This window comes from Cnephaeus nilssonii (genome assembly GCF_951640355.1).
Source record: "Cnephaeus nilssonii genome assembly, chromosome: 17".
NCBI lineage: Eukaryota > Metazoa > Chordata > Mammalia > Chiroptera > Vespertilionidae > Cnephaeus > Cnephaeus nilssonii.
In genome coordinates, this window is record NC_137088.1 from 6,007,410 (window position 1) to 6,033,304 (window position 25,895).

A 25,895-nucleotide genomic window follows, 5' to 3' on the forward strand; every position below is an offset into this window, starting at 1 on the left:
TCGATGTTCTCCCTGTAATTATTTAGAAAATGATCCGCTGATAAATTGTCCTAAATTATAGCTGAATACAGATGAATAAATTTAGGCCTTACGAGGTTGATGTCATCTAGTTAGAAATGCAGCCTGGCAGCAAATGCCAGACCACAGTGTACTAGACCGCAGTGTATTAGACCTAGTAAATGTTTCTATTTCGTACATCGTGTTACTCAGTCATCAAATTTTTACTTGGAACTTTCGAAGGAGTATACAGGAAGTGCCGGGCAGTTCTTGTGCTCAGAGAAAAGCTGTAAGTGATGAAATCTTTATCTTTTCCTTTGCTCAACCTTGATTTAATAGTCCAGGCAGTGGGGATACGGCGTGGAATAAGACATGCATGAGCAAAGAATAAAATTCAGTGCCATTGTGTGAAACAGCAGAAACTCGAGAAGAGAGCTGGCTGAGCCAAGTGCCCAGAGGCACAGTAGGTATTTGGGAAGAGGAATGTGGGCTGGAGTTTTTAGGGGAGAATTTCAGAAAGCTTCATGGAACTGGGCCTTACTAGGCAAGGGAGGGGCTCGAGGAAGGCCCGGGGGAGGTACTAAGTGAGGAGAGATGGGGAGCAGAAGCGGGCAGGGGCAGGGAGGACCCCGGAAGCACGCAGAGGGTGCCCGGGAAGGGACATGAGCCTCATGCACTCCGTTACATGCGTGCGCGCTTCATTGAACAAGAGAACAGAGCGCAGGGTCTGCAGAGCCGAGGTCCAGCCTCGCTCTGCCTCTGACCAGTTCTGACATTGAGCGTTTCTCGGCGCCTTTACTAAGGACCTTGAGAACCGCCCGGCATCAGAGCATTCCTCCAAATCCCACTTGTGAGAGCCCCTTGCACTCCTGCCCAGCGAGCCCAGGCCTTTGCCAGCTCTAAACGCCCCGCGTCTCCTCCGGCTCAATGCTTGGGGCCCCCTGTGCTGTGTGCTCGGTCATCGCTTCACGCCTCTGCTCTCAGGCTGACTCCCTACCTTCAGGGACACGTGTGGAATGTTTCCCAGACCTTCTTGCCTGGAATGGAGCCCTCCAGCCCGTGAACGTGTCCGCGCCTCGCTCGGAGTGTCAATCTGGCTCGCAGATCTGCAGCCCTGTGGTTTCGTTCTGTCCTTCCGGCACATTCCGGTTTTGTGTCAGTCAGTCTTCTTAATGGTGCTCCCGTCACATGTTCTCTTGACTTAATCTGATCACAGGCCGCATAGACCAAAACTTGCATTGCTTTCCAGGGGCACGAAGAAATTGTCTTCTTTCGTGGTGGTGGGGCTGTGTTTCGTCTTTCTGCATCAGCTGGATGGGGTCTTACATAAAGGAGAGCGCCGTGAGCTTGGGAACAATTGCATCATCCGCCCAACAGACATCAAGAACCACGTGTGATCTGGGCCCTGTGCTATCAGCGCGGTCAGGATCTTGAAGAAAACACAGTTCGCTGCCCACAAGAAGCAGGCCCCATTTTTTTCCCCTCCTCGCCTGAGGATATGTTTTTATTGATTTTCAGAGAGAGGAAGGGAGAGAGAGAAACATCGATGTGAGAGAGAAGCATGGATGGGTTGCCTCCCGTATGCACCCTGACCGGGGATCGAACAGCAACCTAGGCATGTGCCCTGACCAGGAACCAAACCCGCAGACTTTGGGCACACGGACGGTGCTCCCACCAACAGCCACACGGGCCAGGGCCCTGGAAGGGGAAACTGGGCCTGTTAGGTGCACAGTGATGGGAGTAGAAGACTGAGGGACACTGTGGGAGCAGCACCTTTTACTTAATAAGATTCCTGTCTTATTAAGTAAGTAAATAGGAATGTTTATTATTAAAAAGATTTTACCAAGTATAAAAAATAGATTATGTGTGATATCAGTGGTTTCAGATGGTTCTAAAATCTCTCTTGGGCCCTAACCGGTTTGGCTCAGTGGATAGAGCGTCAGCCTGCGGACTCAAGGGTCCCAGGTTCGATTCCGGTCAAAGGCATGTACCTTGGTTGCGGGTGCATCCCCAGTAGGGGGTGTGCAAGAGGCAGCTGATCGATGTTTCTCTCTCATCGGTGTTTCTAACTCTCTATCCCTCTCCCTTCCTCTCTGTACAAAATCAATAAAATACATTTTTTTAAAAATCTCTCTTGGACTGAGGTAGATCAGATACAGTTCTTACACTCCATCAACCCTACCCTCACACACACACACACACACACACACACACAGACACACACACTCAGCAGCTCCTCTCAGCTTCTAGTGTTTTACATTAGGTGTCCTTGTATGAGCTACTTTTTAAAACGTGGATACCCATTATATTTTAAAGTTTGAAAACTAGACTTTTTTTGTACAAGGCACTTCACCATGGACTCCTGAACTTGGGAAGGTGCACTTAGGAGTCTCACGAGCAGAGGATCTTTGTTGTTTTCAGGAGGCGGTTCTAAGATAGAATCCCTCGCCCGGCTGGTGTGGCTCAGCGGTTGAGCATGGACCTATGAACCAATAGGTCACTTTTCAATTCCCGGTCAGGGCACATGCCTGGGTTGCTGGCTCGATCCCCAGTAGGGGGCGTGCAGGATATTTCTATCTCTCTCTCCCTCTCTGAAATCAATAAAAATATTTATTTTTTAAAAAGATAAGACCCCTCACCTTAGGACATTCAGAACAGTAGCCTCAAGATAGAGCTTAAGCGTGTCCCTTCTCTGGGGAAACAGGATTGGAATTTTGCCTCAAGGCGATAAGTAACATGACATGGCAGAAGGACGGATTCTCTGAAACCTTTATTTTAAAAGTGAAGTGTGAGGTGCAGACCGAGACAGGCCATCGGGGTAGTATGGAGCACCGTTTTCAGGAGGGATTATTTAATGACAGTAGTTCGTTCCTAATCCAAAACCAGGTCCTGGAGAAGTTGAGGAATCTGTGGGAGGCTGCAGTTTCTAGAGCTGGAATGTTCGTTAGCAGCTCCTGCAGCTGAGGAAGGCTGGGCAGGGACGGATGGGAGGGGCCAGGGCTCCCCGTTCTCAGGAAAATGGGTTCTCCATCGGCATCTGCCCCCAGAGTCCCTCCTGGGTCCCAGGAGCAGTGAGGGAGATCAGTGTCTGGTTTAAGATCACCCATCCCCTTTAGCCCGTGCCCCCCAGTGCTCTCAGTAACTAGGGGTTTAATGTGCATTTCACTTGCTCTGTGGACTGGGGCAAGTGTTTGGGTCTGATTCTCTCACTTGGGTTTAAGAGGAACTAATAATTCAGCCCAGTGCCAACCTCTTCCCTGCCCAACCTCCTGTGAGCCCTACACACACACAGACACACACACGCACACGCACACGCACACACATGCACGCATACACAGTGTGTGCAACTTGCGTGCTGACGTAGAACTCTGATGAGGCCTCACCTCCGTGGTAAGGGGACATGCCCCGGTCAGAGAGTGGTCATTCAGCTCCTGGTCCTGCTGGGCCTCCTGTTTCTCCTCTCTGTACCCTCTTCTCTTGGGCCTTGTCTCTGCCAAGGTCAGATGTGCTGGAGGGCTTTCTCCCAGGTCTTGGGGGATGCACATCCTCCTGCGGGCAGGAGAGGTAGCCAGGTCAGCCCCATCGAGTACCCCTGGGGAGGAGCCTGAGGGCGCCCCACAGGTAACTGAGTTTGACTCCTGAATGCTGTCCTCAGCGGCAGGCTCGCAGGTCTGTGGAGCATGAGGGCCCGGGGCTGACCCCGAGTGACCTTGAGCGGTCTGGGGAGCAGAGTCCCGAGGGACCTGAAGCCGGGGCCGCGGGGACCCGTTGCAGTCCCAACGTGAAAGTGGGCCTCAGGGCAGGACCTGGGCCAGGAATCCAGTTGCTCCATCTCACTGGGAGAGTCTCCTGCCTCTGCTCAGAAAAGTCTTCACTGCATAGATCGCTGCTCTCTTTCCTCACAAATGTGGGTCTTCTGGGTTACGGGTTAAATCGGGCCTTATGGGCTGGCACGGGCGCCCTATCACTCTTTACCACGTGGTATATATAGGAAATAGCCTTCCAGGTCCCACGCAAGTGATTGGCAAGTGGGGCTGGTAAACACAGCCTGCTCCCCGCCAGGGCCTTGCCGGCTCCTGGCCGGAAGCACTGCAGCGTGTTTCTGGGTGAGGGCTACCTTGAAGGCTGCAGCCCAGCCGAGGCTCAGAGCCCTGGGGCCTGGCGGGGCGGTGCCAGCCTGGGGGCATCGGACAAGCCAGGGCAATGCTTCCATCGTGGACATGAAAGGGTAAGCCCACACGCATCCTTTTTTTTTTTTTTTTAAATATATTTTATTGATTTCTCACAGAGAGGAAGAGAGAGGGATAGAGAGCCAGAAACATCGATGAGAGAGAAACACCGATCAGCTGCCTCCTGCACACTCCCCACTGGGGATGCGCCCGCAACCAAGGCACATGCCCCTGACCGGAATCGAACCTGGGACCCCTGAGTCCGCAGGCCGACGCTCTATCCACTGAGCCAAACCGGCTTCGGCCCACACGCATCCTTGACTGTGTTGCCTTGTGGCACAGGACAACAGCCCGGTCCACGCCAGGGAGGGGCTGTAAGCAGGCAAGGGGCCTAACCACACCGGCATTGAGAAAAGGTCACTCTGAAAGAGTGGGTGAGCCCAGCCCGTGTGGCTCAGTGGTTGAGCGTCGTCCCATGCACCAAGAGGTCACTGGTTCGATTCCCGGTCAGGGCACATGCTGGGTTTGGACCTCGATCTCCAGTGGGCGGGGGCGGGAGGGGAGAGTTGGGGGGCGGGGCGGGGTGGGGGAGGTGGGGGGGGCGTGCAGGAGGCAGCCAGTCGATGTTGATGTTTCTCTCTCATCAGTGTTTCTATCTCTCTCTCCTTCTCCCTTCCTCTCTCTCTAAAATAAATAAAAGCTTTTTTTTTTTTTTTAGAGAAAGAGTGGGTGAGGAGAGACTGTCACCAGTCAGACTGCTGCACGGGTTCGGGGAGGGTGGGCGGCGGAGTGGGCTGAGATGGTGGCTGAGCAGATGGGGGAAGAGCCGGGCCCGATAGCTGGTGGATTGTGAGGGACGCAGGAGGCGAGCTGAACTTGGTGTCCACGTTCCTGGTGTTCTTGACGTGACATCGGAGTCGTCGGCTGGAGGAAGGAGCCCTGAGGGCCTCTTTGGGGAAAAACCCTGGAAAGGCCACGAAGCCCGCCCGTCCCAGCTGACGGTTCGAGCGCGTTCTTAAAATACCCGCTGCTGGCAGAGCGGAAGCCTGTGTGGGAAGAGTCACGTGGAGCTTCTTATTCCAGGTTCCGTCCCCCAAGTGTGGTATTTATTTTGAAATCTGTGGCTTGTGCATCTTTAGAGCGGTCTCTTGGTTAACATTTTTCCATTTGCAACGGTTTTATGCCCTAGAAAATTCCTGGTAAAGGAGCACATCACCAAATCATTCCGGATGAAGTCATGCCGCTATGGGACTTCACAGTGTACGGTTAAGAACTCTAGGCTGGTGACACTGACATTTGAATGTGCATCTTTCCATCTGAATTATTAAACTGTCAGCCCGTTCATACACACCAGCCTTCGGCATCTCCCTGGCTATTCCCTGTGTTTGTTCACGAAACAACACGCAAACCAGTACGCCGTCCACATCCGAGCGCACTAAATCACTCGTGGAGGCGCTCGGAAAACGACAATAGTAGGAAGGGAACTATACAAACACATGATTTCATGAAATCTGCAGAGTTAATCTGAAAACACGTGTCCACGTGCCTTAGAGCCGATCCCTGTTGGAATCAGGATGTGGGAAGCGTAGACTCTCATATTTTACCCTTCCCTTGTTAAAACAAAACGGAAGGGTTTCTGGGTTAGAAAACAAGACAAGAGGCCTTTGGCCAGGGGGAGCGCTCACACCCGTCCAAGGTGAGGTTTTCTCTGAAATTGCAGTGAGGGTTCAGAGTGCGTTCGAGTTGGTGCTGACGCTGTCTCCCTGGTCTGGCCCGTGTGTCCCGCCACAGGAGGGAAAGGTGTCTCTCCTGGCCTGCCATTGGCTCCTCTGTCCCTGGTGGTTGCTGTCCCACCGTCGGAAGGCTTGTTTGTCCCCGTGGACAAGGAATTCGGAAGGGCCGGGGAGTCCGGGGTGGATGTCTGAGAGACGGAGAAACGGGCCGCGGGACCCGGAGCCAGCGTGTTTGCTTTCACTACCGACTCCCCTCTCGCGTCCTCGCCCGCCTCTCCCGGGAGGGGGGCCGGTGGGCATCCTGAGCCGTGACCCTGGTGGGAATCGTGCAAAACGCCCCGGGGCTCCTGTTGCTCTTCCTGCCTCCGCACTGCAAAAATAAGGAGAAAAGTAAATAGTTGGGGCCGGGTTTATTTTGGTGAGACAAGTTCCGGTCTGGTTTCTAAATATGGGCTTCTGCGGGATGCACGCGGCCCGCGGCGCCCTGCCAGGGAACTTGGCCTCGGGGATGGGCGCTTCTCCTCCTCGTTGTCGCTTGCTCGCAACTGTGCGTCTGAACCCTCTCTCACGGCCGTCCATCCGGCCGTCCATCCACGCACACCCACTGCCCGGGTAGGAAGCTGCTATCCAGCGCATTGTGATGGGCTCCCGCCCCCTCCCGCACCAGCGTGCCCCCCCGCTTAGATGAGGATCGACCTGCCTTCTGTCCTTCATACGCTGATGGACCAGCCTTCCAAGAGACTAGCTCTCTCCCTGTCCCTGTCCCTCCTCAGAGCACTCACTGACACCCCCTCACTGCCCTCATGCTAAAGCCTCCCCCACCTCTGGTCTCACCGGGCGGGACCCCCTCTGCCAGTCACCGTGGCCTCCTCACTGCCCCTCACACTCACTGGCTGCGTGCTTGCCTCTGCAGCTTTCCATTTTCTCGGGTGTGTCCCTCCACGTGCCCTCCCTCCGTCCATCCCTCTGGCTCAGTGTGGTCCCACTTCCCCTGGGGCACCGCCCTGCTCGAGGGGAGCCTGGACCAAGCACGGTGGAGGTGTGCCGGCTTCGTGGGCCGGTCTTGTCTCTGTCCCTCAAGGCCCAGAGCGGAGGACACAGGCGGGAAACACTTCTGGTCAGCCCTCTCTTCAGTGTCAGCTCTGCCCCTGCGGAAGCGGTCCTGGCTCTAAAAGGCTGCCCTCCCGGCACGGTTCCCGGGCTGGTCTCTCTCCTCCACCCAGACTCAGTCAGCTCTTTGGAGAAGGCAGCCGGGCTGCTGGTCCCCTCCCCCTGCACCCAGGGCTGTGTGGGAGGGGGTGGGGACTGCATACAGGGGCTGCCTTCATCGGCCTTCTTGGGTAGAATAGGGATAGGCGGGGCCAATGGGCAGAGGCCCACTTTCCTCCCTGACTCCCCTCCCCCTTCCCCACACGTGGTTCAATGCTCTGCTGTTTCTACCTTGACATTCTTACTTTTTGAACAAGCGGGCCTGCATTTTCCATTTTGCGCCGGGTCTTGCAAAGTATGTGTCTGGTCCTGGGAAGAGAGCAGGTGCTGACAGACAGGTGAGGGTGGGGAGCATTGCAGAGGGAGTGCGGGGGGTGGGGGGATGGGGGGGGCGGTATGTGTGGAGGCCGGTGGGGGGGTGGGTACCAGACGGGAGGAGGTGGAGGTCATGCATCCTTCCTGTAGGGGCGCTAGTTCTCCAAAGCCGGGAGTGTGCTCAGGTGGGGCGCTCCATAGCCCCTGACTCTGGCCCCAAGCAGCCTTATTTCATTTCTGTTGTAAGCCTGCCATCTGTGTGGCCCTGTTCCAGCATCTTTCCTATCTCAATCAGAGGAAACCCCAAGTCCTTCCAGTGGCCCGGAGGCCCTTCCTGACCTAGCCCTTGACCCCTGACCTCCTCCTACCACTGTCACCACAATTACTGCGTTGCAGCCACACTGGCCTCCTGGCTGTTCTTGAACATGCCCAGCATGCCCCAGCCTGAGGGATAGGGATGGGGTTGGGTTAGGGTTAGGGTTAGGGGGTACCATCTTCACTAAGGATGGCAGGGAGCTGCAATCTGGGTTCCGCAGAGCAGGGGCCTGGCCCTCTGTGGGTGGCACAGGTTCAAGGGCGAGGGCAGCTTGCTGTGGGCAAGCGGGTTCCCAGGCAAGCGGTGCTGCCTGGGCTGAGCGCTCCCTGGAGGAATCGCAGGAACCGCTTCTTTGTAAAGCATCAGTCGTTTTCACGGTTCTGCTTCCTTTCATTCATTCATGTAGTCCGTGAACATCTGCTGGGACAGGCGTGCTGTGTCCCGGCGTGTTTCTAGGTCTCGGGGACTCACGCATGAACAAGGCGGATTCCAAGCCCGTGTCCCTGGGAGCCCACCGTCCAGAGCTTGTCCCGAAGCACACGCCACGGTGCGGGCACGGGGCCGTGTCTGACACGCTCCACCTGACGTGACCACGGACACTTCCCCACGTGTCTTCCTCGCGGCCGTTACTTAGGGCAGCGCAGGATTCCAGCCGGTGGCCGTGCCCTGATGCCAGTGACACGTCTGTTCCCTGAACATCCGATTGTTTGCTCTTTGGCACCTCGCTCCCCCGCTTCTCACATGGACGGTTCCCGTTGCCCTTACCGGCCGCGTGTGTGTGCGTGGCCTGTGCCGCCAGCGCCTTACCGCCGCCATGGGCTGCAGGCTTTTATTTTTATCATTTCTGTTCGCTTCACAGGTACAAAACTGACCTCATTGTTTAAACACTCGTTTATTTGACGAGGGTTAAATTTTAACCTTTACTTCCTCCCAAGCGCACCACGTGTTTGGATCCTTTGTTCCGTTACCTGGGGCTCTCGAGGTGAAAAACAGGCCCTGGGTAGTGATCGCCACGAGCTCAGCTCCTCGGCTCGCACAGACCTGGTTTCCATCCAGCCCTGCTGCGGAGGAGTGGTGTGACCTCGGGCACAGAGGTCTGGGGAAGTGCCAGGATGAGGAAGGGCATTCCCAGAAGACGGGCTCCAGAAGAGGGCTGGGTGGCCTGGGGACAGTCAGGGCACCGTGGGATGGACAGCCACTGGGTCCGGTTCCATCTCACAGGGCTGTCGTGAATATCACTGGTTCATTTTGGAGTTTTGAAGTGAAGGCAGGTGGCGCAAAACCTCATAGTCACAGTTGCTCCCTGGAAGTTGCTCCCCAAAGAGTGCGGGGGGGAGGCAGGAAGGGGTGTGAGGTGGCTGGGAGCCCCTCAGTCACGTGGCCCTGGCTTTGAGCCCAGCACCCTTGCTGCACAGTCGTATGCATTCTGAGTCCCTGTCTTCTCATCAGAAAGGTGGTCACATCTAGCCAATGTGGCTCAGTGGTTGAGCATCGACCTATGAACCAGGAGGTCACGGTTCGATTCCCAGTCAGGGCACATGCCTGGGTTGCGGGCTCGATCCCCAGTAGGAGGCGTGCAGGAGGCAGCCGATCCGTGATTCTCTCTCATCGTTGATGCTTCTATCTCTCTCTCCCTTCCTCTCTGAAATCAATGAAAATATTTTTTAAAATAAGAAAGGTGGTCACATTGGCACTGCACACTGTGAAGGCCAGAGACGCTTTATGTCCAGAGCCTCGCACACACAAGGCTCAGTTCATGTGGGCTGTTACGAGCCTACCGTGAACAGGGGAACCGTATCCTATCGTCATGGGAAGGTGAGAATGACATTTCTCCCGTGCCGCCTTTAGCCACCAGCCCTGCTCCCCACTCCCACCCCCACCCCCGCCCCCGGACTTCTCGCTGCTGGCGGAACAGGGCCAGTTCCAGGCTGCGGTGGGGAAAGGCGCTTTCAGAGGTACCTTTCTGTCAGAGAGCGTTTGGGTGGGACTCCCGGGGGAAATGCATCGCTTAGAAACGGAATAGGGGCTGACTGGAGATCTCAAAAAAGCGACTCTTTGGGTGCCGAAGCCCTTTTTTTCTAGGAGAAACGGATGTTTGGATTCTCAGCAGCCTGTGCCCTGGCCTCGCCCCGCCCCCAACAACCCCCCTGATGTCCCAGCAGAGGGAAGTTGTGGTTGTTGACCACTCTCCGGGGTGGGAAAGGAATGTAATGTATGCGTAGACTGTCCAGAATTTCCTGTTAGACACCCATCGCCAACCACGGCCCCGGGATGCATTCCAGACACCGCAGCCCGATTCCAGGAGGGAAGAAACGGTGCATTCATTTACCGCTGCCCTCCGAGGGCGCGCCCCTCCGCCCGGAAAACGGTGTTTAGCGTATTCCATAGTGACTGCGCCTCGAGCTGCCCGGCTCTGCAGGGCTGTGGGGTGCTCTGACACCCCCTCGCGTGAGGGAAGACCCCTGCCTGGGGAAACTGCCCTGTGCCGTTGTGTAGCCTTAGCAGCAGTGGTGTCCACGTCGGTGCTTGGAACGGTCGTATGTTTACTTTAATGTTCTGCTTAGATGATATAAACCTGCTATGGAACACTTTTTTTTTTAAGGTTTTTATTGATTTCAGAGAGGGAGGGAGAGATAGAAACATCTATGATGAGAGACAGTCATTGATGGGCTGCCTCCTGCCCGCCCCACATCGGGAGTCGAGCCCACAACCCGGGCATGTGCCCTGACCAGGAATTGAACCGTGACCTCCTGGTTCATAGGCTGACGCTCAACCACTGAGCCACACCGGCCGGGCCTGGAGGGTCTGGTTTTAATGAAACCAAGTCCTCAGATGATGCTGTCGGCGATCTGGCCCTCTCCTGTCTCGGCTACTTTCCCCTCCGTTTTGGCTTCACGCTCAGGTAGGAGCGCCTCACCGGGTGGCACAGACGGCCACAGGGGCTCCAGGCTCACGTCCTGCCAGCTTAGGGAACCAGCAGGAGCCGAACGGCTCATCCGTGCTGGGGCAGGCGCTCGTGGGCCCGGGGGCGGTCATGTGCAGATCCCTCAGCCGGTCACGTGGCTCTGAGTATCCAGGCCTTGGTCACGGCCTGGAAGCTGGTGGGGTGAGAACGATTCCCCAGGAAAGTTGAGGCACTTTGACCAGAAAGATGGGTCCTGGGTTCTGGCAGGCAAAAATGTCCAATGTCTCCTGTGTTCCCCATCGCTTGAGGGCGCTCTGAAGATCCTGGCTGTTGCCACTGGGCCAGCACGGTTCCCGGAGAGACCGGGGAAGTATTTGGGAGGCTTCCCATCTCGCCCGTAGGATTGAGGACTCGGAATGGCAACTACCGACCGAGGCATCCCGTTGGACCACCCCTTCGCAGGCCTTGTCCAGGCCCCTCTGTTGCTGGCGGAGGGAGGTCCCAGCCCTGGGCGGAGGAAGAGAGGGAATGTCCGTGAACGGGAAGCAGGGTCTGTCTTTCCTGGCTGGGCTGCAGTGACCCCAGGTCCAGGATAGAAGCATTAGCTCCCAGGAGGGATCCAGGGAAATAGCTATGTGCCTGTTTGACCTCCGTGTCACACTCCCTGAAGCTGTCAAAGGTCACAGCAGGCCTGGCGGAGGCCCAGGCCCAGCATCTCCAGCTCTTCACCACCTCTCCCAGGCTTCCTGTCCGCCCGGGGCTGCTCGGAGAAACGGAGAAAGTTACGTCTTAGGGTCACCCCATCTGCTCCTGCTGGCGATCCCCCTCCACTCAGCCTATGGGATGTCCAGGCCCCTGGCCCAGCGTCTGTGCGAAGAGAAGGGCAGCTGCAGGGAGCGGCCGTGGTGTGTGTCTTCGTTGCCAGGGCTCAGGAGGAGAAAAGGGGCCGGTCCTTCTGACGCCTTCCCTGCCAGCGCCAGCCTCTCATCGCCCGTTAGATGGGGAGCCTTCAGGAGAGGCCCCTGCTGGGTCTGTTAGCGTGCGCCTCCCGGGGTTCACCTCACGTGGGAGGCCCCTCGTTTTAATGCACAGCTAGGGGGCAGGAGGCCTGGGTCAGATGCAGACTGGGCAGGCACAGCGCAGCCGGGTAGAGGGCTCAGCTGCAGCCCCCGAGGGAGCCCAGTGAGAGGAAAGCAGGTAGCAGCCCCCACAGAGCTCATTGGGACCCTTAACCCTTCCCTTTCTTTTCTCCGGTCGTCAGAGCAATCCCGTGGAACCACTTTCCCAGGTTGGTTTCTAGTTTTGCTTTCTAAGTTACAGTTTATGGAACCGCTGTCTGTTATAGTAAGTTATGCCTCCCAGTTGTCAGATGCCGGTGGGGGGATAAGGGGGGAGAAATGTGTACCCACAGAATCCAACCTTGGTTTCAGAACCCCCACTCCTTTAAAAAGCAAAAGCTTTTAAGAGACGAATGATAATAACAAGCGCTAACATTTGTGAAGTGCTTGCCCAGTGCTAGACACTGTTCTGACGCTTTATAAGGACTCATTTCATTCTCACAATTGCCTATAATTGCCTTTATTACCCCCCATTTTACAGATAAGGAAACCGAAGCACAAGAAAGTCGCGTAACTTAACCTAGTCCTGACTGTTGCTGGTCAAACCAGAATTCTCCTGAGCAAGCTGACTTCGAGCCCGCGCTCAGAATGACCCAACAGTCTGCTCACTCGTTGGCTTTCCCTCGGTGGGTCATGTCGCTAATTGATCATAGGAACAACATCAGCAAGAAAACGAGTCGCAAAGCTATGATAGTTGCCCAGGGACAAAATGGCGAGGGCTTCAGCCGGGGTATACCAGGGGCAGGGAATTGCTGAGGACAGACTTAAGAGCTGGTAAGGATATCAGACAACCCAATGAAAGGGAGAAGGGTAGATTTTTAGACTAGGAGAGGGGTGGCCTGGAAGTTAAGAGAGAGGAATGAGCTGAAGACATATCTCAGCCCAGGTGGCGTGGCTCCTGGGATTGAGCGTCCACCCCTGAACCAGGAGGTCGCCGGTTCGATTCCCAGTCAGGGCACGTGGCCGGGTTGCGGGCTCGATCCCAGTAGCGGGCGTGCAGGAGGCAGCTGATGGATGTTTCTCTCTCATCATTGTTTCTGTCTCTCCCTCTCCCTTTCTCTCTCTCTAAAAATCAATTTTAAGAAAACATTTTTAAAATATATGTATATCTCAGACATGCACACATTCACGTAGAAATTCAGTGGCCAAAGAACAAACTCCTTCGGCTGGAGTGGGCTTCCTCTGAGAGGGGGCTTTGAGCCAGCCCCTGGAGAACAGGAATGTTCGCGAAGAGGGGATGTGAGGACAGAGGAGTGGGAGGTGGGATGTCACTGTGATCCCAGGGAGGAAACGGGAGTGAGGTGGGCAGGGATGGGTGTGGGTATGAGTGGGAAGGTGATGGGGGAAAGCAGAAAACTTCGGGATGATTTTCGATGACTTTTTCTTCCTAAGTCTGATTTTTTTTAAAAAAAGAAAGTCTTTATGTCATGTTCTAGACCCATGTTCAGATTTGCTACCCCTTCCTTGACGCCTCCAAAGTAGTCTTAAAACCCACGTAACAGGAAGATGCGTGCATTAAGCTCTCTTTAATATCCTGCTGTCACGGCCCTGATAAAGACTTGTTCCTGGATACCCGAGCCACCCGGAGACCTCTCTCCTAGGCACGTTATCGGTGGGAACATTCACAGGGAGTGAAGAAAGGTGGTGAGAGGCCGAGTCCTGATTAAAAACAAAGCAGCTGGACGGCATTTGTGTGCACAGGGCGGGTGGAGGGTCGGCTGGGGCTGCCGGATGAGGAAGCCAGGGGGAGCATTCTGCTGGGGAAGGACACGTCTCGGGTGCCTTCTTTTCATGGGGGCCTCCTCTGGTTTTGAGGTCATCACGGTCCAGGGGGTGTGGGCCGTGATGGTAGCGACATTGACTTCCCACAAGGCTGCCAGCAACACAGCTGCCGCCTGGAGTGTGCTTCCCGGGTCTGAAGTTCAGGTTTGGAAGCGGATATGCTTTCTCCTGAGCATCACCGAGGTGCTGAACGGAAGCTTAACAAGCGAGCTTGCTCCCCCGTCGAGAGAGTAACACGTGATTGCCGCACCACGCTGGGAAAACACAGGAGGAGGCAATGGGAACGCCCATAACCTGATGATGACTGTTCACCCTTTGACATGGTTTTGCCGATCTTATTTGTGCTCGCTTTTCATTTGTTTTTGTACAGTTCTAATCCAGTCAGATACACAATTATGTATCGAGCTTTTCTGATCTCATGTTATAAACATTTCTCCATCAAACTATGGACTTGGATATCATGTATCGCCCGGCTGGCGTGGCTCAGGAGTTGAGTGTCGACCTACGAAGCAGGAGGTCACGGTTCGATTCCCAGTCAGGGCACATGCCCGGGTTGTGGGCTGGATCCCCAGTAGGGGGCGTGCAGGAGGCAATCCATGATTCTCTCTCATCATTGATGTTTCTGTCTCTCTCTCCCTCTCCCTTCCTCTCTGAAATCAATAAAAATATACATGTATTTTTAAATACCATGTTTCAACCAAAACCTTTCCACCAGCTATAGCTGGAGGAGAGGCAGCTGCTGGGGTGGAAGGCAGTAGGGCGGTTAATTACAAGCCCATGTCTTGAGCCCTTTTAGGAGCAAGTGAGCCCTGGGGTGGGGCGAGTCCAGTGCTGGCCTGGTTTTGAGGGCACCGGACCCAGCCACGAGGGACTGGACGCTTGGAAAGCCCCAGCCTCCCGGAGGCTCCTGCCGGCCCGAGGACCAGTTTGCGGGAGCGGCCTGGGCCCTGCCGCAGGCGTGCGCGGGAGGCCGCCGGGGCTGCTCCACGGCTTCCTGCGGAGAAGGGCGGACCTGAGGCTGCCATTTCCCCATGGGGTGACGGGCTCCCCAGTGACTCAAGCTCCTGTAGTGACTCTCGCAGGCTATTTATAGCCTCCACAGGCTAAGTAATCAGATGGCGGAAATTATAAGCAGCTCACTGGCTCCAGGTTTAGGATTTTTTATTTTTTTTTAGCATATAAGTTAGTTAGTTAGTTAGTTATAGTTTGATGTATGTGATCCTCAGAGGAGGAACATAGAATCGGGGAAGGTGCTCCTTGCAGAACTGTTTACTGCCCAGCCTGGGTGTTACCTGCTCAGTGTCTCTGAGGCATGAACAAATAGCTTGTTTCCTTGCAGGGAAATGTGCTGTCGTTCAGAGGAGAGAGAGTTGTGTTTTGATTTTTGTTTTTAATCCTTACCCGAGGATAGGTTTTTCATTGATTCTAGAGAGAGAGGAAAGGAGAGAGAGAGAGAGAGAGAGAGAGAGAGAAACATTGATGTGAGAAACATTGATCAGTTGCCTCTCACACACATCCCAACTGGGGATCGAATCCACAACCTAGGCATTGAATTCACAACCCGGGCATGTGCCCTGACTGGGAATCGAACCCAAGACCCTTCAGTGCACAAGCCGACGCTCTAGCCACGGAGCCACACTGGCCAGGGCAGAAGAGAGTTCTTTCCTTCTCTGTAAAATGCTTGAGTGTGGCACAAAAACGAAAACACCCAACATAACAACAAAACAGTTTAATCGTTTACATTAAATGTGAGTTTATGGCAGTAGTTTTCTCTCCGCTTGGCCTTTTTCCTCTCCTTCTTAATCTTACCTAAGTTGTTTCAAGATTGTCTTCGGCATGGCATACACACTTCGGGAACAGGCCCGCGTGGGTTCGAGTCCTGGCACTCGCAATTACTGGTTGTGTTTTCTCAGCACTGAGAGGGACAATGACCTTAAGGTAGCTGGGAGGACTACAGGAGATGCGGGTTGTAAAGGACTGGAATGAAGACGGCTGGTCCTCGGTAAGCAGCGGTCTGTATCGCTTCCCACCACTGCCGCTAACTCGGCCTCTGGGTCCAGTGGCCTGGTCTGGCCTGGCATGTGGGGCCTGAGATGGTACCTGGGACATGCGCTCAGAGACTCACCAGGAAGATAAAACAGCCAGCTTTCCCAGAGATTTATGGTTCTGAAGCTCATCTTTGGTGAATAAGGCTCTTAAATTCACCCTCACTGGGCCATTTGCCCAAACGCAGGCTAGAGACCCATCCAGGCCTATACAGCTGCTGGCAAAACAGCTTTTCCATCCTTTTTCAGAAATCCCGTCTGAATGTACGTGCTTTTGCCACCGGCAGGAGAGCGAGTACCCCAAGACTTTCAGCGAAGGTTTTGCGATCTCTTGAGGGGGAAGGTGCTATACACTTCCCTCAAGTGTTCAAAAATAGGATTCGTGCCAGAATTGCTTTTGGGGAGAGAGAAACTCCAACAGCGGTCGTGTGGACTTCAATCATTCCCCACCTTGGTGATTTTCCCAGTAACCCTGAGCATGTCCCTTTGCCTGCGGCCTCTTCCCAGAGCGCTGCTGACCCACCCCGACGTGGTATGTGGGGGGACCGTCCTGGCTGCATTCCCAGGCAGAATCGCCCTGCCCTCTAAGTGGTCCGTTTCCTCCCCAGGCTGTGTCTGTCCTCGGTACCGGTGTGTGCCTCCTATTGCTGGTGGGGGGGCAGCTTGTCCTGCACCCGGGGTAACAGAAAGGATCCATCACACCCTCCGGGGCTTTGGTCCAGGCCGAGCCAGGGAACGAGGCCATGGCCCAAAACCCACCTGGGTCTCACGAAGGTGGACTTGGCCCAGGCCAGCCCTGCTCGGGCCAGGCCCGTGTTCTCTGCCCCAGGTTTCCTGCTGTGTGTGTTGTGAGTGTGATGGAAGCCTTCAGCCCTGGGCTCTGGGAGTCCAGGCTGCGGTCAGTTCCCCATCAGAGTTGAGGAAGGGGCTCCTGCCTTAAACATGTGCCTTTAACATGTTCTTTCCTCACCCATGAATGAGGCATTTGCATGGTGAGCAGGGAGTAGCTAAGACCCTCGTTTCAGAGGGACTCTTGGGTCCCTTCATAGAGAAACGCTGCTCAGAGACATCAAGGACCTTCGTTTGGAAGGAGCGCTTCGTGCAGGGTCGGGAGACGTTCCCTGCCGGGCCCAGGAATGCAGATGGTGCCTGACCCCGAGCGTGGGTCACGTCATGAGCAAGCAGCCCCCGCTGGGCTGCGGTCCGAGGAATTCTGTCCAGCCAGCAGGACTGGACTCCACCGGCCAGCTGGCCTTCTAGGATTCGCATGCCGAATACCAGTCCTTCAGCGTACCTTCCTGGGGCCCCCCGTCTGTGTGTCCGGCGTGGGTCTCCCGGTCTTGGGGTGGGTTGGGGGCCATGCCCACTGGCGCTTTCACGGCGGTGAGTGCGTGCTGCCCTGGGCCACAGCGTGCTGCTTTCTCTCCCCAGCCTCCCACTGCAGCGTCAGCCTGAAGAAGCAAAGGAGCCGCAGCATCCTCAGCTCCTTCTTCTGCTGCTTCCGGGACTATAATGTGGAGGCCCCGCCCGCCAGCAGCCCCGGTGCGCCGCCCCCGCTGGTGGAGGAGAACGGCGGCGGGCTGCCCAAGGTCAGTGCTGCCCCCGGACCGCGCACCCCGCCAAACCGCGCGGCTGCCTGTCTGTCACACCCGGGACAGACGTCCTGCAGGAGAGCCTAGCACGGTGTGGGTGTGGCCGTTTACTTAACCCTTTGCACTCGCTTGCTTTTTTCTCGATTCCTTTATTCTACTCGGGATTTAATTTTTTTAAATACCCCAGATTTTACAAAGCGCGGCAGTAGAATAAAAAACTGGAGTTTCTTTTCATACGAACTTATTTATTTGGATTTTTTTTATATATTTCCAATTATTGATACATTCGATACAATTCGACATACGAGCTGCTACCGATGCTAACCATGTCGAGTCACACTCGACATCCGAGTGCAAAAGGTTAAAGATTCGAAGTCACCAAAACGTCGTCTCTCTTGTTCAAGGATGCCTCAGTCGTTCCCATGTAGCAGCTGAAGAGGGTGTGTGAAGAGAGCTGTAAGCCTCAGTTCACGTTTTTACAACATTCTTGGCCGGTTGAATGTATGAATGGAGAGTCAAAGGACGATGAGCCGACAGAGAAATGGAAAGCCAGAAGGAGAAACAGGGTCCTGGGAAAGAGCTAAGAATAAATAGACATGGCTTTTTCACTACCTTGTTTAATAACAAACATAGTTGTTATAGATTCTTTTACAGGTAGCAAATAAACACTTGTAAGCCGATTGTCACCGTAGGTTAAAAAAAAAAAAAAGAACAAACAGATTCTACCCACATGCTGTCTACAGACATATTCAAAACAGAGTAACTCAGAATAATGAAAAGTAAAAGGAGGAGCAAAAAGACATCCCACAAGTATAAGCAAAACGAAAACAGGTTACAATATCAATGCAGTGAAGACAGAAGTTCGGGTGAGAATCGCTGAGGGAGGCAAAGGGGATTACTCATGATGAAGATAGTCACGATTGAGGGCACAGAAGTCATAAACCTTCATGTCCCAAATACCATGAGCAAAGGACATGAACAGGTATTTCACAAAATAAGTAATACTGTTGGTCAATAAGCAAAATGTTTTTCCATATGGCCAGTAATCAAAGAAATACAAACTAAATGAGATCCTTTTCCATTATCAAAGGTATTATTAAAGGTAATATTTGGGTGTGGTGTAGGGGTGAGAAGAGGGGGGGTAGAGGAGATACATTGGTTACTGGTAGGAGTGTTCATTGGTTACACCTTTCTGGAGGGAAATTTGGGATCTGATCTTAAACCCTTAAAGATAGGCCCATCTGTTCCCCTAAGCAGCTACAGCTTATGGACCCAGGCGAGCCTGCACTACAGCCTGGGAAGTGTATTAACGCCTCCAGTTTTCCTGACATCTCCCGGGGAAAGAGCAGGCACGGGATTCATTCCCTCTGGTACTCAATGAGAAGCAGGGAACCACCAACAGGGGAAATTGCTCACCTCTCTTGGAGTCCTAGAACAAAGACATAAAATGTGCAGTCCTGTGAGGCCAGCCACCCAGCAGGAGCCTGGGGGCCCACTGTGTGTGTGTAGTCCTTGAAGGGGCCGTACTGATGAGCTGAGTTGCTTGCACTTCTTGTGCCCTGGCCGAGCCCCGTGGTCCAGGGTCTCTCTTCATCTCTCCGTGGTTTGTCAGTTTGGGCTTGGCTGGAGCATGAGAACGTCAGTCCTTGCTGGGCCTCGGGGTGCTCCCTCGTTTGCCACTGCTGAGAAAGTCCAGGTTGAAAAATTAGACTATGAGACTCCTACTGAGGTACAACTAATGGGAGAAATAGAAGAGAGCTTTAGCAGAAACTCAGGAAATGACATTTCAGGGACTGAATTTTAAGTGCAAAAGTAACTTTTAGAACTTAAAAAACATCCCATGATTTCTAAATATAAAAATTCAGTAAACAAACCGAGAAAAAAAAAGGGAGAATGAGAAATGGTCACTGCTGAGAACTGAATTAATGTTCTGGGAGAGCAAATGGAAGAAATATCTTACAATTCAGACCAGAAACTCAGAGATGGTAATTGGGGGGTGGGGGAGGGGCCATCTAGGAGACTTAACATGCAAATAATAGGACTTGCAGAAAGAGAAAAAGTAATAAAAGAAATTTTTCTTGAGCTGAAAAATATTTTAATTTGCAGATTAAAAGGGTACCAAATCTACAGTAAGGTTAGTGGGGGCAGTCGAGGGAACATAGGCCTAGATACATGCTAGATTTCTCAGCAACACTGAAAGCCAGAAGACTATGAAAAGTGTTTATAAGCTACTGAGAGAAAAGAATTATAAACCAAAACTTCTATCTATCATCAAGATATCATTCATCTATGAAGGAAAAAGATGTACATTTCAGGCATACAATGATTCAGAGAGGGGAGCAAAATAAATCTGGGTGAGATTGATGTTATTACAATACTAGGGGCCCAGTGCACGGATTTGTGCACCTGTGGGGTCCCTTGGCCTGGCCTGCACCCTCTCCCAATCTGGGACCCCTTGGGGGATGTCGGATAGCCAGTTTCGGCCCGATCCCCGCAGGCCCGATCCTGTGCATTGAGGGTCTGTGCCCTGGTGGTCAGTGCGCGTCATAGCAACTGGTCAACCGGTTGTTTGGTTGTTTGGTTGCTCAGGCTTTTATATATATAGATGATTATAGAAAATATAGGAATAAATATAACTATTGGGAACAGAACTAATATAACAAGTAGCACAATTAGAAAATAGATCCTCAAAATTCACTGAGAGTGAAAGGAGAAATAAACAGAAATGTGAACAAGCCATCAAAATTAAAGAAAGGGAAAAGGAACCAATAACATAATAAATAGTAAACCCAACATAAAGAGTAGGTATAAAACCAAGTTTAATAAACCAAATTCTCCTGATGAAAGACCAAGACTATATCAGATGGGCTTGAAAAATCCTGCAGTATATGTTTCCAAGAATATACCTAGATCAGATGGGAATGGTTTTGGCAGCAAGTAAAAGGAAACTGACAAGTAATAGCTTAGACAAATAGGGGGCTATTTTTGTCAGATAAAAAGCCTGAGGCTGGTCATTGCTCCGGTTAGCTTAAGTGCCAGATGAGGCCATCGAGATCCTCACTCTTTCCGTCCTTTTGTCTTTTCGTCTTTCTGTTCCACTGTCCTTGGCATGTTTGACTTTACCCTCATGCCTGTTGTTCATTATCTCAAAGCACGAGCTTCAGCCGTCATATCCACATTGAAAGGAAAAACAGAGGGAGGAGTAGTCTAGCCGTGTCTGTCCCTTTTATGGAAAGTAACAGCTTTCACAGAAAAGCCCAGGAGACTTCAGCTAGGTCCAGTGGGCCAGAATTTTGTGATGTGGCTACCCTTCAGCAGCAAGGGAGGCCCGAAAGGGGGAAAATTTAGACCAGCAAAAAGAATTTATTTTTTGATATATTTTTATTGATTTCAGAGTGGAAGGAAGAGAGAGAGAGAGAGAGAGATAGAAGCATCAATGATAAGAGACAATCATTGATGGGCTGCCTCCTCTATGCCTCCTACTGTGGATCGAGCTCGCAACCTTGACCAGAATCGAACCTGGAACCCTTCAGTCCACAGGCCAGTGCTCTGTCCACTGAGCCAAACCAGCTGGAGCCCAGCAAAAAAGAATTTAAACAAAATCGGAGCTGTTTTCACAAAAGAGAAAAGAGGAGTGACTACTGAGTAGATGTACTTACTAGTCAGTGAGGGTTCAGTTATGCTGCAGTAACATCCCCTCAAACCCCAGAGGCTTAAAATAATTTAAAAAAATTTTTTTCTCTCATGCTGCATGTTTATTATGGAATAGCTGGGCCTTCTGCTCTGTGGCACAATTCAATCAAAATATGATGTGAGCCACATATAATTTAAATTTGTCTAGTAGCCCCATTTTTAAAAATTATATATACATATCTATAATAAAAAAAGCGTGATATGCTAATTAGACCAGGCAGCCGAACGACCTTCCAGACGAAGCCAGGGCTGTGAGGGACGAGGCAAGCCACCGCGGCTGCGAGGGCCAAGCCCTTTGCACGAATTTCATGCATCAGGCCTTTAGTATATATATAAATTGATTTCAGAGAGAGGAAGGGAGGTGGAGAGATGGATGGAAACATCAATGATAAGAGACAATCACTAATGGGCTGCTCCTGCACGCCCCTTACTGAGGAGCAAGCCCGCAACCTAGGCATGTGCCCTGACCGGAAATCAAACCATGACCTCCTGATTCACAGGTCGACGCTCAACCACTGAGCCACATCAGCCAGGCCAAAATATTTTTAAGGTAAATTAATGTTTTTAAGGTTCTGTTTCTTTTTTCTTTTTTTAAATATATTTTTATTGATTTCAGAGAGGAAGGGAGGAGAGCTAGAAACATCAATGATGAGAGAGAATCATTGATTGACTGCCTTCTGCACGCCCCCTACTGGGGATCGACTCCTAAACCCAGGCATGTGCCCTTGACCCAAATAGAACCTGGGACCTTTCAGTCCGCAGGCCAACACTCTATCCACTGAGCCAAACCGGCCAGGGCAAGATAAATTACTTTTAATAATATATTTTATTTAATACAGTATAGTCAAATACAATTTTAACATATAATTAATAGAAAAAAATTGTCAATGAGATAAAATTTACATTTTTTTATCGTATAGTTCTTCGAAATCTGGTGCACTTTGCATTTATAGCACACCTTGATTTGAACTAGCCACGTTTTACGTGCTCGATAGCCTCACGTGACTAGTAACTGTCATTATCGGATTGCGTTACTCTGTCCGATCCTCAGTCATAGGCCTAGACGGAGGAGGCCCATCTCTCCTTCCATGATGTCCCAGCAGGGAAAGGGGAGTGTGGTGCTCACACGGGCTCCTGCAGCTTTCACTCAGAAGTAACATGCCTTGTTCCTACGGGTTAAACGCTGAACTAAGACTGTAATGTGGTGGCTAAGAATGTGGGGCTTAGCTTGTGTCCTGGCCATACCAATTCCTACTCACGTGACCTTAAGCCCATTACTGTAACTAGAAAACAAGATATAATAAATGTTTGTCACATCCTTATTTTTTTTAAAAGATAGTAACATGCCTTGTTTCAACTTACATTTTATTGGCCAAGGCAATGCTAGGGGCATAGAAATGTAATCCTACCGTGTGCCCAGAAAGAAAACTGGAATTATTTGGTGAACTGTGCTAATGGCTATGACAGTAGGTGGCCAATCGTTTTTGACCTGATATCTAACATATAGTGATTTTTTTTTAAAGGTGGAAAATGGTAAAATGTACCGAGCAGATCAAATAAAAAGCAAAAGTGGCAATGTTAATATCAGACAAAACAGAATTTAAGGCCAAAAGCATTAAATGGGAGCAAACGGAACATTTGATAATGATAAAATGTCTAATACAGGAAGTGTATAATAGCCATAAATCTTTATATACCAATCAGTAGTACAGCCAAATACATAGAAGAAAAGCATTTAAATGTCATAAAAAGCTATCTTCTAAAAATAAACAGTAAACAACATGGGAAAATCATTGACAGTTTCTGGCTGATGTAATAAGACAAGAAAATAAAACAATTGGTACAAATATGGAAAAGATACAAAATTAGTTTTATTTGGAGGATATACTGCAGGGTTTTTCAAGCCCATTCGATATAGTCTTGGTCTTTCATCTTGCAGATGACATGGTTATTTACATAGAAAACCCAAAACACTACAAGAAAAAATAGAGTCATTAAAAGATTTCAATATGGTAGCTCTCATTTATGGAGAAAGGTGTTGTGTTTCTGGATAGGAAGACTTAAAATTTATATAGAAGAAAAATGCCTAAGAATGGCTAGAGAATCGGGGGGAGAGAGAATAATGAAGGATGACTTGCCTTAACAAATGGTAAACCTCCATTGGTGTAGAAAAATATATGAGTGAAATTTGAGCAATGACATTCCACTGTCAACCGTATCATAGCCTGAGGTTCTGATATCATCCCTCAGTATGCTTTCCTCAGACTCTTCCCTCCCCCCAATTTAAAAATTGTTTCTGTAGAAAATTGTCCTTAGTGAAGAGAACATAGTTTGTACCCTAGACCCGTGGTCGGCAAACTGCGGCTCGAGAGCCACATGCAGCTCTTTGGCCCCTTGAGTGTGGCTCTTCCACAAAATACCACGGCCTGGGTGAGTCTATTTTGAAGAAGTGGCGTTAGAAGAAGTTTAAGTTTAAAAAATGTGGCTCTCAAAAGAAATTTCAATCGTTGTACTGCTGATATTTGGCTCTGTTGACTAATGAGTTTGCTGACCACTGCCCTAGACCTATAGAGGGGGAAAAGAAAAAAAGAAAAAGAAAAGAAAGGAGCCAGTGCTGTGATAGTAAACGTTATTTTAGAATAGTTTCTGCCCAGGTGCAGTGACCTGGGAAGATGCTGTGTGTCCGTGAGCAGAGGCCTGTAAGGCAGTTCTCTGGCACCGCAGAGCTCACCTGGGCTTGGTGTTCATTCATGGGCTTCCCTCCGTTACCGTTTGTCAGAACGCCTTTTTAAAGAATGACATTAACCCTGAGCAATGCATCATTTGCATGACACTCGTGTTTTCCGTCGGAGACCAGGCCCTCAGAGAAGGTGCCCGTGTTAAAGTGGGACCAGCTAATTCCCCGAGGCGGGCCCTCGGCCCTGGGCTCTCCGCGTGGTCAGGACACCCGCACCCACAGCCCAGGCCCATGAGATGGGGAAGCAGATTCCAGGCCTGTCTCTTCTGCTGACTCCTTAGCTCCCCCTGCCTCGTGGGAGCAGCATGCCGGAGGCAGACGGGAGGCTGTGGGCAGAACGCGGCAAGCAGATGGCCTCTGTGGAGAAATGCTTCCCCAGGAGTGGCCTGGTGGCAGCCATCGCCACATCCAGTTACACCCTGGACCTGCAGGCCAGTGGCCCAAAACCAGTGTCTGCAGCCCCTGGCCACAGGCTAGGACGAGTCAGCACCTAGAAGAAGGCCAATGGCAGAGACCAAGCAGGAATTGTAAGGGTGAGGACAAAGTGAGCGAGGTTTCTGGACGCTCACTAATGCATGCATACCCCATGCGTGCACGAGCATGTGCGCGCGCGCACACACACACACACACACACACACACACACACACACACACACGTAAACTTCTGGGGTGATTTTCGAGCCCAAACAATAGTCTGTGTGTTGTCAAGCCCTTCGGATGTTATGGTTCTCTTGCTGTCACTGATGTGTCCTCTCATTGAAGGGGTGCCTGTGTGGGGGAGCTGTGCGCAGTCTCCCTCTCGTGCAAGGTCTCTGGAGGTGGTTTTGCCCCCTGGGGAACATTTGGCAGTGTCTGCGGACATGTGTGATGGTCACTCCTGGAGGTCCTACTAGGATCTAGTGGGTGGAGGCCCAGGGTGCTGTTAAGCGTCCACCACATCCAAGACAGCCCCCCAGGGCAGAGTTCTCAGGCCCAGAAAGTCAGCAGCGCTGGGGCTGAGAAACCCTGCTCCAGGCTGACCCAGCTTGTGAGCAGCCAGTTAAAGTCGCCCCAGTCCAGCTGCTGGAAACAGTGTGATTTAAGAGCTGCGGAAATGAACTTCTCTAGGTGGCTTCTCGCAAACTGGGGCGTGCTCCGATGGTGCCCACTGTGTGCTGGAGAGCAGCACAGCTCTGCTTTGAATCATGGCAAGAGGCCGCGTAGCATCCTTCAGACCAGCCCCGGTGTCCTGAGCCGGAAAGAGCCATCAAGAGGATCTCCAGGGAAACAGTCGTCGCTGTTAGACTGCAGAGGGGGCGGCTGGGGTCTGGAGGCAATCAGGAAGTTGCTAACTGGCTCCTAGAGCCAGAGCAGAGCTCAGGACGGTGCCAGCCACCTGCCCCGGTCGGCAGGCTGGGCCCCTTCCCGTGACACCCCTGTCACCAGACCCCCCTTCATAAAAGACGGTTACACTTTCCATAAAGCGCTCCGTGTGTGGGAGACCGTGATCTGAGCATGCCCTGACCGGAACCACGCTGCTGCTGTCTGTTGCCTCCCATCCCACCATCTAAAGAAGCAGCACAGAACGTGGAAATGCTCCGTGGAGATAAACCTCTTCTTTTATCAGCATGTCTTCATGAGGCCAAAACGAAGTGTTTCCATCCACCATGTTTGGAATGGGGTGGGGGGGGCCATTCACGGCTGAGGAAATGATGGAGGCTCTTCCTTGGGGCCTGAATTTTCTTTTTCTTGACTATGTTTGTATTGATTTTTAGAGAGAGAGGAAGGGAGAGGGAGAAGGGAGAGAGAGATAGAAACATCGATGTGATGTGAGAGCAGAACATGGATCAGCTGCCTCCTGCACTCCCCCTACACGCCCCCTGCTGGGGATCGAGTCTGCAACCCAGGCATGTGCCCTGACCAGGAACCAACGACGTCTTGCTTCATGGGTCCACACTCAACCACTGAGCCACAGCAGCCAGGCCAGGGCCCGAATTTTCTTGACACCCCCCTGAGAATACAGGTCCTGTTCCCCTTAAAGGGGAAAGCTGTGCCGTGTCTGTGGCCTCGGAGGGCACTTCTTGTACCTCGCCTTGACCCCCTGCCCGCTCCTCCCTAGAGGAGGACCAGGAGTGGCCAGGGAGTGCCTTGTAATCTGATGAACTTGTCTTCCTTTCCCTGCCCACTGTATAGACTGAAGGCTTAGTGTTCTCGGGGAAAAACTTACTTAAAAGAAGAAACAAGCCAGTCATTAGAGGGAGTCATGGATCAAAGTAAAGTATGGGTTTTCACTTTTAAATTTCAA

At 52.0% G+C, this 25,895-nt stretch overlaps 1 protein-coding gene across 2 annotated transcripts in view; it reads left to right on the forward strand.

Moving 5' to 3' along the window:
- CTDSPL (CTD small phosphatase like) overlaps nucleotides 1-25,895 on the forward strand; it is a 110,859-nt gene that overhangs the window by 56,885 nt on the left and 28,079 nt on the right. For both annotated transcript variants that reach the window (XM_079794409.1, XM_079794408.1), the window contains exon 2: nucleotides 17,021-17,178. In XM_079794409.1, coding sequence (XP_079650535.1) covers nucleotides 17,021-17,178 — 158 coding nt within the window. The remainder of the gene's footprint in view (nucleotides 1-17,020; nucleotides 17,179-25,895) is intronic.